At 45.6% G+C, this 16,080-nt stretch overlaps 1 protein-coding gene across 4 annotated transcripts in view; it reads left to right on the top strand.

Moving 5' to 3' along the window:
• The window catches only part of vps13c (vacuolar protein sorting 13 homolog C), a 339,816-nt gene that overhangs the window by 109,268 nt on the left and 214,468 nt on the right, over positions 1 to 16,080 (top strand). For all 4 annotated transcript variants that reach the window (XM_078200207.1, XM_078200204.1, XM_078200205.1 and 1 more), the window contains one exon: positions 12,710 to 12,839. In XM_078200207.1, the coding sequence (XP_078056333.1) occupies positions 12,710 to 12,839 (130 nt within the window). The remainder of the gene's footprint in view (positions 1 to 12,709; positions 12,840 to 16,080) is intronic.

Below are 16,080 nucleotides of genomic sequence, written 5' to 3'. Positions count from 1 at the left end.
AATGGCAGAGCAGGCTCGAAGGGCCAAATGGCCTCTTCCTGCTCCTATCTTCTATGTTTCTATGTCTATTTCTTGATTTTTCATGTGGAGTGAATCAAATTGGCTGGAGACTTCTAGAGAAAGCGGAGATGGATCGTCTGCTCGATATGTCTGGCTGAAGATTGTTACAAATGCTTCAGCCTTATCTTTTGTGCTGGGCTTTCCATTGAGGTTAGGGGATATTCGTGGAGCCTCCTCTACTGAGTTGTTTAATTTCCATCACCATTCATGGCTGGATGTGGCAGGACTGCAGAGCTTAGATCTGATTGTTGGTTGTGGAATTACTTAGCTCTGTCTATTTTATGCTGTTTGACATGCAAGTAGTCCTGTTTTGTACCTTCACCAGGTTGGCACCTCATTATTAGATATCCCTGCTGCTGCTCCTGGCATGCCTTCCTGCAGTCTTCATTGAACCTGGCTTGGTGGTAATGGCAGAGTGAGGTATATGCTGGGCTGCAAGGTTACAGATTGTGGATGAGTACAATTCTGCTGCTGCTGGTGCCCCTCAGCGCCTTTTGTATTCTCAGTCTTGTTGCTGGATTTGGACCAAGTCTAACCCATTTAGCACGGTGGTAGCGCCACACAACATGATGAAGGTACCCTCATTATGAGGATGGGACTTTGTCTCCATGAGTATTTTGCGGTGGTCACCCCTACCGATACTGTAATGGACAGATGCATTTATTACAGGCAGGTTGGTGAAGATGAGAACATAACATAAGAACTAGGAGCAGGAGTAGGCATTTGGCCCCTCGAGCCTGCCCCGCCATTCAATAAGATCATGGCTGATTTTTTCGTGATCTTTACCTGCCTGCTCACCATAGCCCTTAATTCCTTTACTGTTCAAAAATGTACCTATCCTTGCCTTAAAAACATTCAATGAGGTAGTCTCAACTGCTTCACTGGGCAGGGAATACCACAGATTCACAACCCTTTGAGTGAAGAAGTTCCCCCTCAACTCAACATGAGGTCAAGTATGTTTTTTTCCTCTTGTTGGTTTCCTCCCCACCTACCGCACACTGGGTCTTTGAGCGATGTCCTTTAGGAGCTGGCCAGCTTGGTCTGTGGTGGTACTACCGAGCCGCCTTGGTGATGGATATTGAAGTCCCCACCCAGGGTACATTTGCGTCCTTGCCACCCTCAGTGCTTCCTCCAAGTGGTGTTCAACATGGAGGAGCACTGATTTGTCAGCTGAGGACGGACGGTATATGGTAATCAGCAGGAGGAATCCTTGCCCACATTTGACCTGGTACCATGAGATTTCAGGGGGTTCAGGGTCAATGTTGGGGGCTCCCGGGACAACTCCCACCTGATTGTATGTCACTTTGCCGGTTGCAGAGTATAAGAAGGATTAACAGTTTTATAAAATGAGTCTATAAATAGCAAATTAATTTCAATATTGATAAGTGTAAAACGCTGCATTTTGTAGGAGGAATAGAGAGATTAAATTGGGGAGAGGTGCTCAGGGTTCCACGGATACAGATTGAGTAGCAATGCAGTTGAATCAAGCCATAAAAAGTATAATCAAAATCTTGGGTCAATTCTCGTCCAAAAGCAGAGAATTTCTGTTAAACAAATCAAACCCTGGCTCGACCACACAGATGACTGTACACAGTTCTATTCCGTGTTACAAAAAGAATATTGAAGCATGGGAAGGTCGAGGATGACTTGTTTCCATGCTAAAAGTGACTGAGGAATCCAGTGTGCCTCTCTGTTGCAGGTAGGACAAATGATGGGCGGCACGGTAGCACAGTGGTTAGCACTGCTGCTTCACAGCTCCAAGGACCTGGGTTCGATTCCCGGCTTGGGTCACTGTCTGTGCGGAGTTTGCACATTCTCCTTGTGTCTGCGTGGGTTTCCTCCGGGTGCTCCGGTTTCCTCCCACAGTCCAAAGATGTGCGGGTTAGGTTGATTGGCCATGCTAAAAAAAAATTGCCCTTGGTGTCCTGGGATGCGTAGGTTAGAGGGATTAGTGGGTAAAATATCGAGGGATATGGGGGTAGGGCCTGGGTGGGATTGTGGTCGGTGCAGATTCGATGGGCCGAATGGCCTCTTTCTGTGCTGTAGGGTTTCTGAGATTTCTGAGATGGTTGGAATCATAGAGTCACATGAGCAGAAAAGGCCCTTCAGCCCATCGAGTCTGCACCGACAATATCTACCACTAAACTCTCACTAATCCCGTTTCAAACACTTGTCCCATATCCTTGAATGTTTTGATATTTCAAGTGCTCACAAATTTGATTGAGTTTTTTGAAGGGGTAACCAAGAAGGTTGACGAGGGCAATGCAGTTGATGTTGTCCACATGGACTTTAGCAAGGCCTTTGACAACGTGCCGCATGGTAGGTTGTTGCATAAGGTTAAATCTCACGGGATCCAGGGTGAGGTAGCCAAATGGATACAAAATTGGCTGGATGGCAGAAGCCAGAGGATGGTTGTAGAGAGTTGTTTTTCAAACTGGAGGCCTGTGACCAGCAGTGTGCCTCAGGGATCGGTGCTGGTCCACTGTTATTTGTCAATTATATTAATGATTTGGATGAGAATATAGGGGGCATGGTTAGTAAGTTTGCAGATGACACCAAGATTGGTGGCATAGTGGACAGTGAAGAAAGTTATCTCCAATTGCAACGGGATCTTGATCAATTGGGCCAGTGAGCTGACGAATGGCAGATGGAGTTTAATTTAGATAAATGTGAGGTGATGCATTTTGGTAGATCAAACCAGGGCAGGATTTACTCAGCTAATGGTAGGGCGTTGGGGAAAGTTACAGAACAAAGAGATCTAGGGGTACAGGTTCATAGCTCCTTAGAAGTGGAGTCACAGGTGGGCAGAGTGGTGAAGAAGGCATTCAGCATGCTTGGTTTTATTGGTCAGAACATTGAATTGGGATGTCTTGTTGAAGTTGTACAAGACATCGGTAAGACCACACTTGGTATACTGTGTACAGTTCTGGTCACCCTATTATAGAAAGGATGTTATTAAACTAGAAAGAGTGCAGAAAAGATTTACTAGGATTCTACCGGTACTTGATGGATTGAGTTATAATGAGAGGCTGGATAGACTGGGACTTTTTTCCCAAAGGTAGGGGAGTCTAAAATTAGAGGGCATAGGTTTAAGGTGAGAGGGGAAAGATAGAAAAGTGTCCAGAGGGGCAATTTTTTCACACAGAGGGTGGTGAGTGTCTGGAACAAGCTGTCAGAGGTAGTAGTAGAGGGGGTCCAATTTTGTCTTTTAAAAAGCGTTTAGACAGTTAGCTGGGTAAGATGGGTATAGAGGGATAAAGAACAAAGAACAAAGAACAGTACAGCACAGGAAACAGACCCTTCGGCCCTCCAAGCCTGTGCCGCTCCTTGGTCCAACTAGACCAATCGTTTGTATCCCTCCATTCCCAGGCTGCTCATGTGACTATCCAGGTAAGTCTTAAACGATGTCAGCGTGCCTGCCTCCACCACCCTACTTGGCAGCGCATTCCAGGCCCCCACCACCCTCTGTGTAAAAAACGTCCCTCTGATGTCTGAGTTATACTTCGCCCCTCTCAGCTTGAGCCCGTGACCCCTCGTGATCGTCACCTCCGACCTGGGAAAAAGCTTCCCACTGTTCACCCTATCTATACCCTTCATAATCTTGTATATCTCTATTAGATCTCCCCTCATTCTCCGTCTTTCCAAGGAGAACAACCCCAGTCTACCCAATCTCTCCTCATAGCTAAGACCCTCCATACCAGACAACATCCTGGTAAACCTTCTCTGCACTCTCTCCAATGCCTCCACGTCCTTCTGGTAGTGCGGCGACCAGAACTGGACGCAGTACTCCAAATGCGGCCTAACCAGCGTTCTATACAGCTGCATTATCAGACTCCAGCTTTTATACTCTATACCCCGTCCTATAAAGGCAAGCATACCATATGCCTTCTTCACCACCTTCTCCACCTGTGTTGCCACCTTCAAGGATTTGTGGACTTGCACACCTAGGTCCCTTGCACACCTAGGTCCCTTGCACACCGAGGATATGGGCCAAACACAGGCAATTGGGACGAGCTTAGTGATTTTCTAAAACAAAAGGGGGCGGCATGGACAAGTTGGGCCGAAGGGACTGTTTCCAAACTGTAAACCTCTGACTCTATGCTCATCCAAATACTTTTTAAAGGTTGTAAGGTTTCCGGCCTCCACTACATTCTCGGGCAGTTCATTTCAGATTCCCACCACCCTCTGAGTGAAATTTGTTTTCTGAAATCCCGTCTGAATCTCCTACCCCTTGCCTTAAAACTATGCTGCCTTGTGATTGACCCCCTCAAGCAAGAAGAAGAGCTCCTCCCTACTCACCCTGTCCATACCCCTCATAATCTGATATACCTCAATCATGGTCCCCCTCAGCCTTCTCTGCTCTAGAGAAAACAAAGTAAGAAGTTTAACAACACCAGGTTAAAGTCCAACAGGTTTATTTGGTAGCAAAAGCCACACAAGCTTTCGAGGCTCTAAGCCCCTTCTTCAGGTGAGTGGGAATTCTGTTCACAAACAGAACTTATAAAGACACAGACTCAATTTACATGAATAATGGTTGGAATGCGAATACTTACAACTAATCCAGTCTTTAAGAAACAAAACAATGGGAGTGGAGAGAGCATCAAGACAGGCTAAAAAGATGCGTATTGTCTCCAGACAAGACAGCCAGTGAAACTCTGCAGGTCCACGCAACTGTGGGAGTTACAAATAGTGTGACATAAACCCAATATCCCGGTTGAGGCCGTCCTTGTGTGTGCGGAACTTGGCTATCAGTTTCTGCTCAGCGACTCTGCGCTGTCGTGTGTCGCGAAGGCCGCCTTGGAGAACGCTTACCCGAATATCAGAGGCCGAATGCCCGTGACCGCGGGCATTAGAGAAAACAACCCAAGCCTATCCAGATTCTCCTTATCACTCAAATGCTTCATCCTAGGAATCATCTCTGTACCCCCTCTGAAGCTATCACATCCTTCCTACAGTGAGGTGACCAGAACTGCACACAGTACGCCAGCTTGGCCTAACCACTGCTCTGTGCAACTCCAACATTACCTCCTTGTCCTTAAACTGTATGTCATGACTGATGAAGGTCAGTGTCCCAAATGGCTTCTTAACTATCCTTTTCAGTTGCTCTGCTGACTTCAGTGATCTATGAATAAGCACCCCAAGATCCCTCTGTTCCTCAGATTCCCAACGTCCTGCCATTCATTCAAGATTCCCTTGTCTTGTTTTTTCTTCCTAAGTAAACCACCTCGCACTTATCGGGGATGATTAGCATCTGCCACTGCTTTGCATATCTGACCAACCCATCTATATCTTCCTGTAACCTACGATCATCTTCACTACTGACCACCCTACCAATCTTGGTTTGTCTGCAAACTTTCTTAACATTCCTCTAATGTTTTCATCTATATTATTAATGTATATAATAAACAATAAAGGTCCCTGTACTGAACCTTGTGGTTGGTGAGACTGGAGAGAGGTATGCTGATATTCTAGGGCATGCTGATATAAAAAAAAGGGGGGGGGGGTGCTAGGTGTTTAGAAAAGCATGAAGGTGACAAGTCTCTAGGATCCTATTGGGATCTATCCCAGAATACAGAGGGAGGCGAGAGGGGAAATTGCTGGGGCCTTGTACGAAATCCTTGTATCCTCTTTAGTTACAGGAGAGTGGAGGGACGCTCCTTTAAAACTGAGATGAGGAGGAATTTCTTCAGCCAGGGGGTGGTGAATCTGTGGAACTCATTGCCACAGAGGGCTGTGGAGGCCAGGTCATTGAGTGTCTTTAAGACAGAGATAGATATGTTCTTGATCAATAAGGGGATCAAGGGTTAAGGGGAGAAGGTGGGAGAATGGGGATGAGAATCATATCACCATGATTGAATAGTGGAGCAGACTCGATGGGCCGAATGCCTAATTCTGCTCCTATATCTTATAGTCTTATGGAGAGGTCCCAGAGACTGGAGAATGGCCCATGTTCCTTTGTTTAAGAAGGGCAACCAGCATAATCCGGGTGATTAAAGACTGGTGAGCCTTACATCAGCGGTAGGGAAATTATTGGAGAAGATCCTTAAGGACAGGACTTACTCGCATTTTGAAAAATATGGACTTATTAGCGACAGGCAGCATGGTTTGTGCCGGGGAGGTTGTGTCTCACAAACTTGATTGAGTTTTTTGAGGAGGTGACAAAGATGATTGATGAGGGCGGGGCAGTGGATGTTGTCTACATGGACTTCATTAAGGCCTTTGACAAGGTGCCTCATGGCAGACTGATACAGAAGGTGAAGTCATATGGAATTCACAGTGAGCTGGTAAGATGGCTACACAACAGGCTCAGTCACAGAAGACAGAAAGTAGTGGTGGAAGGGTGTTTCTCTGGCGACCTGTGACCACTGATGTTCCGCAGGGATTAGTGCTGGGACCCCTGCTGTTTATAATATAGATAAATGATTTGGAGGAGAATGTAGGTGATCTGATTAGTAAATTTGTGAACAACACAAATATTGGGGGAAGCTGCGGATAGTAAGGAGGATTGCCAGCATGATACAGATAGGCAGGAGACTTGGGCAAAGGAATGGCAGATGAAATTTAATGCAGACAAATGCGAGGTGATGCATTTTGGAAGGTCTAATGCAGCAGCCAAGTATACAGGAAATGGCAGATCCTTTAGAAGCATTAACATACAGCGGGATCTTGGTGTACAGGTCTACAGTTCCCTGAAAGTGGCAACACAAGCGACTGGGGCATAGAGTATAAAAATTGGCAAGTCATGTTGCAGCTATATTGAACTTTAGTTAGGCCACGTTTGGAATATTGTGTACAGTCCTAGTTCCACACCACCAAAAGGGTGTGGAGGCTTTGGAGAGGGTACAGAAAAGGTTTACCAGGATGTTGTCTGGCTTGGAGGGTAGTAGCTATGAGCAGAAATTGGACAAACTTGGTTTGTTTTCATTTGAACATTGGAGGCTGAGGGGCGACCTGATACAACTTTACAGAATTGTAAGAGGCATGGATAGTCACTCTTTTTCCCAGGGTAGAAATGTCAATTACGAGGGGACATAAGGTAAATGGGGGAAAGTTTAAAGGAAATGTGAGAAGTAAAGTTTTGCACAGAGGGTGGTAAGTGCTGGAATGCGCTGCCAGAGGAGGTGGTAGAAGCAGATACAATAGCAACATTTAAGAGGCATCTTGAAAGATACATGAATAGGCAGGGAATAGAGGGGTATGGACCATACAGACATAGATAAGGTAGATGATCAACATCTTCTCCCAAAGGTAGGGGAGTCTTAAACTAGAGGACATAGGTTTAAGGTGAAAGGGGAAAGATAGAAAAGTGTCCAGAGGGGCAATTTTTTCACACACAGGGTGGTGAGTGTCTGGAACGAGCTGCCAAAGGTAATAGTAGAGGCAGGTACAATTTTGACTTTTAAAAGGCATTTAGACAGTTACATGGGTAAGATGGGTAGAGAGAGATCTGGGCCAAATGCGGGCAATTGGTATTAGCTTAGTGGTAAAAACTGGGCGGCATGGACAAGTTGAGTCGAAAAGCCTGTTTCCATGCTGCAAACCTCTGACTATGACCGCATAGAGGCAAAAGATCTTTAGTTTAGAAAGGCATCATATGTTGGCAGGCTTGGTGTGCCGAAGGGCCTGTTCCTATGCTGTACTCTCTGAGGGCTGTGAAAGCTCAGTTATCAAGTATTTTTAAAACAAGAGATTGACATACTTCTAAATACTAATGACAAAAGGATGTTGTGTTAGTGTGGGCAAAAAGGCATTGAAGTGGATGATCAGCCATGACCATATTGAATGGTGGGGCACGCTCAATGGGCTGAATAGCATACTCCTGTGATCCTATTGATTGCAAATGTTCAGCACCATTTGCAACTTGTCGGGTACTGAAGCAGTCCATGCCCACATGCAGCAAGACCAAGACAGCATCACAAAGCTCGGCAATGACTATCTTCAACAAACGAGAATGCAATCATCTCCCCGTGGCATTCAATGGCATTGCAATTGGTTTGGAGCAATGCTGAGGATTCTTGGGTCAACTCCCTTACTGTGCTGTGACCTCGGTGTGACATCTCATTGGGACAGGTCAAACTTTGGGATGCTGATTCAGGAGTCTGGCACATTGTCCGCACGATATCAGTCGCTGTGTATGACTATGTTAGATTGTTGCTTGGCCAGTTTGTGGAACCAGGTGTTAACCAGGAGGGTTTTGTTGTGTCCACTGGGGTGGCAGTGCCATTTTCTTGTATGAATCTAAAATCAATGTTGGGTGAAATTCCAGTTTTATCATCATCATTGGCAGTACTTTGTGCCAAGATTGATGCTTCATTGTAGCTGGTTGGTTTAAGTGAGATGTTATTGTTGGCTTTGGGTTCCCAGATGGCTTATCTTAGTCTTGAAGGCTTGCGTGAAGTGAGGATATTGGTTTTCTGCTGCTTGAGGTGGTGGCAGATTGCTGGCTGGAACAGTTGCTCTCTCTTTCTGCAACTCTCTCTCTCTGTTCTGTCTCATTGACTGTCTTTGCTGATTGGAAGGTCTTGATGATTGATCACCATTTTAGTTACGATTGGACATTTGCTTCCCTTGTGCTGATATTACTCGCACACCTTTATGGAAGCTTTGAGATTATCTTTGCAACGTTTCTTTTGGCCTTTTGTGTGAATGGCTCCTTGGAGTAGCTCTGGGAGAGTACCTTGCTTGGCCAGTCTCGAGTTGGGCATCTAATGACATTCCATCCATCTCAGCTGCTGTAAAATTTAGCATAACTTCTGTACTTGGCATAGCTGTGTATTGGAGGATGTTCCCACTGCATTTGCAAGATCCTTCGAAGATAGCACTGACATTCTGTAGCTTTGTTGTGTTGTTTATAAGTTGTCGAGCTTTGACACCGTAGAGAAGCATTGGCAAAACACTGGCCAAAAATGTGCGTATATTGTGTCAGGTCTACATCATTCCCAATTGTAAAGATTTGGAACAACCGAATGGCTGGCTCGGCCATTTCAGTTAAAAGTCAACCTTATTGTTCCCAATAAGGCTAAGCTAGATAAGGAGGACACAAGTGAACAAGATGGGAGTTTATGCCAATCCCGCAGTAACATGACTACCATCACTGATGTGGAGTTGCCAACGTTGGACTGGGGTAAACACAGTAAGAAGTCTCACAACACCAGGTTAAAGTCCAACAGGTTTATTTGGTAGCAAATGCCATTAGCTTTCGGAGCCCTGCTCCTTCATCAGATGGAGTGGAAATCTGCTCTCAAACAAGGCACACAGAGACTGGTGTCTCTGTTGTTTGTGAGCAGATTTCCACTCCATCTAACAAAGGAGCAGTGCTCCGAAAGCTAATGGCATTTGCTACCAAATAAACCTGTTGGACTTTAACCTGGTGTTGTTAAAACTCTTACCATCACTGATACTAGCTTTTCAATTCCAGATTTATATATGAACTGTAGTTAACTGGAATCCTAGTGTATTACCTCTGGATTACTAGTCCACTAACATTAGCACTATGCTGCTCAAACCTGCGATCTTCCTTCCTTTAACCTTTAATAAAAAACATAGATTAATTCAAGGGAAAACTAGATGAGGCAGAACGAAATATAAAGTTGTGTTGATGGGATGAATTTAAGTAAGGAGGAGACTTGTGTGAAACTTAAGCACCAGTATGGAACTGTTGGGCTGAATAGGCTGTTTCTGAAGTATATCTTGACTGGTTCTGGTACGTAGGATTTGAAAGACAGAAACATGCAATTCAGCCCAACTGGTCCCTGCTTTTGTTTACGCTCAACATGGGCTTCCTTTCACTCTTATCAGCATATCCTTCTCCTCAACTGCTTTTTAAGCTTCTCCTTAAAAGCATCTGTGCTGTTCATCACAACTACTTGTGTGGAGTTTGCATGTTCTTAACTTAAACCATGGGCGGCACGGTAGCACAGTGGTTAGCACTGCTGCTTCACAGCTCCAGGGACCTCGGTTCGATTCCCGGCTCGGGTCACTGTCTGTGCGGAGATTGCACATTCTCCCCGTGTCTGCGTGGGTTTCCTCCAGGTGCTCCGGTTTCCTCCCACAGTCCAAAGATGTGTGGGTTGGGTTGATTGGCCAAGCTAAATTGCCCCTTAGTGTCCCGGGATGCGTAGATTAGAGGGATTAGCGGGTAAATATGAGGGTTAGAGGGATTAGCAGGTAAATATGTAGGGATATGGGGATGGGGCCTGGGTGAGATTGTTGTCGGTGCAGACTCGATGGGCCGAATGGCCTCTTTCTGCACTGTCGGGGTTCTATGGTCTTCTATGGTTCTCCCTGTGGCTGAGAGAGTTTCCTCGCACAGTCCAAAAGATGTGTAGGTTAGGCGGATTGGCCATGCTAAATTGCCCATTAGTGTCCCAAGATGTTTAGGTTAGGGTGGATTGGCCATGGTAAATGTGCGATGTTGCGGGGATAGGATGGAGGGGAGAGCCTGGTTTGGATGCTGTTTTGGAGAGTTGGCACTTACTCAATGGGCCGAATGGTCTCTTTCTGCACTGTAGGTGTTCTATGATTTTATGGTTCTACTTCATAGAAATCATAGAAACCCTACAGTGCAGAAGGAGGCCATTCGGCCCATTGAGTCTGCACCGACCACAATCCCACCCAGGCCCCACCCCCACATACCTTACCCACTAATCCCTCTAACCTACGCATCTCAGGACTCTAAGGGGCAATTTTTAACCTGGCCAATCAACCTAACCCGCACATCTTTGGACTGTGGGAGGAAACCGGAGCACCCGGAGGAAACCCACGCAGACACGAGGAGAATGTGCAAACTCCACACAGACAGTGACCCGAGCCGGGAATCGAACCCGGGACCCTGGAGCTGTGAAGCAGCAGTGCTAACCACTGTGCTACCGTGCCGCCCATGTGGTAACTTCATGTGGTAACAAATTCCACAATCTAACAACTCTCTGGGTAAAGGCGTTTCTCCTCATTTCCCTCTTGGATTTATTAATCACTAACTTTTATATTGATGACTCTTGAGATCGGTAACTCCCCCACAAGGTAATTGCTGGAATCATAGAAATCACAGAAACCCTACAGTGCAGAAGGAGGCCATTCGGCCCATCGAGTCTGCACCGACCACAATCCCACCCAGACCCTACCCCTACCCCCACATATTTACCCACTAATTCCTCTAACCTACGCATCTCAGGACTCTAAGGGGCAATTTTTAACCTGGCCAATCAACCTAACCCGCACATCTTTAGACTGTGGGAGGAAACCGGAGCACCCGGAGGAAACCCACGCAGACACGAGGAGAATGTGCAAACTCCACACAGACAGTGACCCGAGCCGGGAATCGAACCCGGGATCCTGGAGCTGTGAAGCAGCAGTGCTAACCACTGTGCTACCGTGCCGCCTATCATGAATCATGAAAGGTCAGCTCTAGCTGTTACACGGCAGTGCTCTGTGGGTGCTAACTTCAATAACATCTTTCAGTAGGTAGTGTAGAAGCTTTTCAATATGCGAATAGTTGTGGTAAGATTGTAGGCGTCCTTTTACGACAATATGAACAACTCTTTTTCATGATGAAAGCAGGCCACCATAAAGTGGTAACTTATACATTGATGTGAGAGATCAGCTAGATCAATGAATAGTTAAATTCCTGCTGTGCCACTGGGGAAATGACCAAGCAGAGATATGACACCACCCACAAAAAGGAAGGGAAAGCTATCTGAAGCGTCACAGGCTGCTCCCACACACTGCCCTCATAGCTGATAGTTGAGGCAGAGATCTGGTAGTAGGTCTCAGCTGTTTGTGGTATGTGGTGTGGGGAGACTGGGAAACAGCAGCAATAATAAAAAAAACACTTCATTGAAAAAGAAATTGCAGATTTCCAACTGCTCCAACAGTGAATGCTATGTTTTAACTGGGTTCGAGGTACTTCAAATCAACTTGCTTTTTCTAATTGTAGAGGAATTGGTGAATAGAAGTTTATCACAGGTGCTGATGTATACAGTTGGGGTCTTCACTATATTTGATTTTGATTGATTTTTTATTGTCACGTATTAGTATACAGTGAAAAGTATTGTTTCTTGCGCGCTATACAGACAAAGCATACCGTTCATAGAGAAGGAAAGGAGAGAGTGCAGAATGTAGTGTTTCAGTCATAGCTAGGATGTAGAGAAAGATCAACTTAATGCAAGGTAGGTCCACTCAAAAGTCTGATGGCAGCAGGGAAGAAGCTATTCTTCAGCCAGTTGGTATGTGACCTCAGACTTTTGTATCTTTTTCTTGACGGAAGAGAGAATGTCCGGAGTGTGTGGGGCCCTTAATTATGCTGGCTGCTTTGCTGAGGGAGCAGGAGATGTAGACAGAGTCAATGGGTGGGAAACTGGTTTGAGTGATGGACTGGGCTTCGTTTACAGCCCTTTGTAGTTTCTTGTGGTCTTGGGCAGAGTAGGAGCTTTACCAAGCTGTGGTGCAACCAGAAAGAATGCTTTCTATGGTGCATCTGTAAAAGTTGGTGAGAGTGATAGCAGACATGCCAAATTTCCTTTAATCAGCTGATGGAGCTGTTTTGAGCTCTGCACAGGGCTCAATCCTTCGCACCTTCTTTTGGGTTTAAAATCTTTTGAATTATTTGTCCAGGTATGACTAACAAAACATTTACAAATTTACATTTCTGCAGTTAAACAGCATTAGCCACAATGACCAAAAAGCAACATCTCCAGGTTTATCATTGGAGGAAATTCTGGAACGCGCCTATGAAAAATTTGATGTGGAGCTCAGAAGCGTACAGCTTTTGTTCAGCAAACCAGGTACAGTTTTTATCTTGCTCTGTTTAAATTAACTTTCCCTTTCCTTTATAGTGGAGAGAGTGAGAGAGAGGGTGTGGATGCTGAAAAGATGTTTCCCCTTGTGAAAGAGACTAGAACTGGGAAACACCATTTAAAAATAAGGCATCTCCTATTTAAGGTGGGGATGATGAGACCTTTTTCTCTGAAGATCATGAGTTTGTGGAATTCTCTTTCTAAGAGAATGGTAGAGGCAGGGTGATTGAATATTTTGAAGGGCAAAGGTAGATAGATTCTTGACCAACCAGGGTATCGCGTGTAGGCAGGAAAGTGGTTTTGAGGATACAGTTAGATTAGCCATGATCTTATTGAATGACTGAGCAGGCTTGAGGGGCTGAATGGTCTATTCCTAATTTTTCTGCTTGTATGTCGTTGAGAGTGCTCATGTTTTACACAGCTAAGGGACTGTGCTTCGACCAGGCACTTGGGAGATGGTGTCAACTGTAGCGCAGTGGGTAGCAGTCTTGTCTCGGAGTTAGAATGTTGTGTGTTCCAAAACCCATAGCAGACCAGAGCTGGCTACATAGTTAGAGATATTTCAGATTAAATGTTCAATCAGGGTTCCTTGAAGTGAACGTAAAAGATCCCATGACACTATTTTGAAGAAGATAGGAGAGTTCTTCTGGTGTTATAACCAATATTTACTCCTCACCCATAATCTTTATCTCATCGCTGTTTGTGGGGCCTTACTGGGTGTAAATTGGCTGCTTTGTTTCCTGTGTTACAGCTCTGACCAGATGTAAAGAAAAGCCCTTCTTTGTCTGTAAGGTGATTTGGGGTATTTTAAGATTGTGAAGGAAACTGAGTGGAAAGGGGTGGCTTGGATTCCAAATCTCTTCAGTGTATCTGCATTGAAAATGTTAACCCTGGAAAGCTGGCATGTGTTGAATGTGGATAACAAATGTAGAAGCAACTTATTTAAAAAAACAATCATTCAAGGGATGTGAGTGTCGCTGGCTGGGCCAGCATTTGTTGCCCATCCCTAATTGCCTTTGACATGAGTGGCTTGCTAGGCCATTTCAGAGGGCACTTAAGAGTCAACCACATTGCTGTGGCTTTGGAGTCACGTGTGCGAAGAACAAAGAAAATTACAGCACAGGAACAGGCCCTTTCGCCCTCCAAGCCTGCACCGACCACACTGCCCGTCTGAACTAAAACTCCCTATCCTTACGGGGACCATATCCCTCTATTCCCATCCTATTCATGTATTTGTCCAGGCGCTCCTTAAAAGTCACGATTGTATCTGCTTCCTGTACCTCTCCCGGCAGCGAGTTGCAGGCACCCACCACCCTCTGTGTAAAAAAACTTGCCTCCTTTAAACCTTGTCTCTCACACCTTAAACTTATGTCCCCGAGTAATTGACTCTTCCACTTTGGGGGAAAAAGCTTCTGACTATCCACTCATAATCTTGTCGACTTAAAGGTAGGTCAGACCAGGTAAAGTCACCTATAAAAATATTGATGTCATAACATTGAGAATGTTGCCTACACATTCCACAGTATTAACAGAATGCGCACCATGCTTATCCCCTGCCTCAGCTGTTTTATTTTTGTTTATGCCATTGACATAATTTCTACTAAATTCCTAATATGTGCCATTCCAATTGTGGTAAGGTTGATAAATGTCCTCATGATATTGGATATCAAAAGCTTGTTTTCCATGTGACTCTGGAGCAATGGCAGTGGCTGGTGATGCAAGTCTGTCTAAAAATTGCCTTAGTTTTCATTTCTGGACCTGGGGTGATCAGCTACAGAGCTTGAGCTATCTTTCTAGCGGGGGAGACATTAGTAATGTCACCCAAATGATAATCAACATGCTCAGGCTAATGCCCTGAGGGCGAACTCGTGTCTCACCATGGCAGCATTCATTCCTTCCACCACTGATGTACAGGGACAGCGTGTGTACTATCTACAAGCCACGCTGCAACAACTCACCAAGTCTCCTTCGACAACACTTTTCAAACCTGTTACACGTACCAATTAGAAGGACAAAGGCAGCAGACACGTGGGAATACAAACCCCTGCAAGTTTCCCTCCAAGCCACATGCTCCCTGACTTGTAATGATTACGTCATTCCTTCACTATGCTGGGTCAAAATGCTGGGACTCCCTGACAGCACTGAGTGTACTTGTACCACATGAATTGCAGTGGTTCAAGAAGGTGGTGTACCAGGATCTTCTCAAGAGCAATTAGGGATGGGCAATAAATTCTGGCGACCTCTTGTGAAAGAATAAAATAAATCCTTCCTGATCCTGTATTGTTTCCAAGTGCTGAGCCTTGGATTTAAGTCAGCATGCCAACTGTTGAGGACAATCCTGTGCTGATTTCTAAGACGAAGTCTAACAAACAATGTTGGGGTTGTGGATAGTCTGGAGGGATGTCAGAAGTTACAGAGGGACATAGGTAGGATGCAAGACTGGGCGGAAAAGTGGCAGATGGACTTCAACCCAGATAAATGCGTAGTGGTCCATTTTGGCAGGTCAAATGGGATGAAGGAGTACAAAATAAGGGAAAGACTCTTAGTACTGTGGAGGATCAGAAGGACTTTGGGGTCCGGGTCCATAGGACTCTAAATTCGGCCCCGCAGGTGGAGGAGGTGGTTAAGAAGGCGTATGGTGTGCTGGCCTTTATCAATCGAGGGATTGAGTTTAGGAGTCCAGGGATAATGATGCAGCTATATAAGATCCTCGTCAGCCCCCACTTGGAGTACTGTGCTCAGTTCTGGTCGCCTCATTACAGGAAGGATGTGGAAAAGATTGAAAGGGTGCAGAGGCGATTTACAAGGATGTTGCCTGGATTGAGTGGCATGCCTTCTGAGGATCGGCTGAGGGAGCTCGGTCTTTTTTCCTTGGAGAGACGTAGGATGAGGGGAGACCTAATAGAGGTGTATAAGATGTTGAGAGGCATAGATCGGGTGGACTCTCAGAGGCTTTTTCCCAGGGTGGAAATGGCTGCTACGAGAGGACACAGGTTTAAGGTGCTGGGGGGTAGGGACAGGGGAAATGTTAGGGGGAAGTTTTTCACACACAGGGTGGTGGGCGAGTGGAATCGGCTGCCGTCAGTGGTGGTGGAGGCAAACTCAATAGGGTCTTTTAAGAGACTCCTGGATGAGTAGATGGGACTTAATAGGATGGAGGGTTATAGGTAGGCCTAAAAGGTAGGGATATGTTCGGCACAACTTGTGGGGCCGAAGGGCCTGTTTTGTG

Source organism: Mustelus asterias, chromosome 29 (assembly GCF_964213995.1).
Source record: "Mustelus asterias chromosome 29, sMusAst1.hap1.1, whole genome shotgun sequence".
NCBI classification, from domain to species: domain Eukaryota; kingdom Metazoa; phylum Chordata; class Chondrichthyes; order Carcharhiniformes; family Triakidae; genus Mustelus; species Mustelus asterias.
The sequence above is the reverse complement of the archived record's forward strand: the minus strand, read 5'-3'. Positions and strand labels throughout refer to the sequence as shown.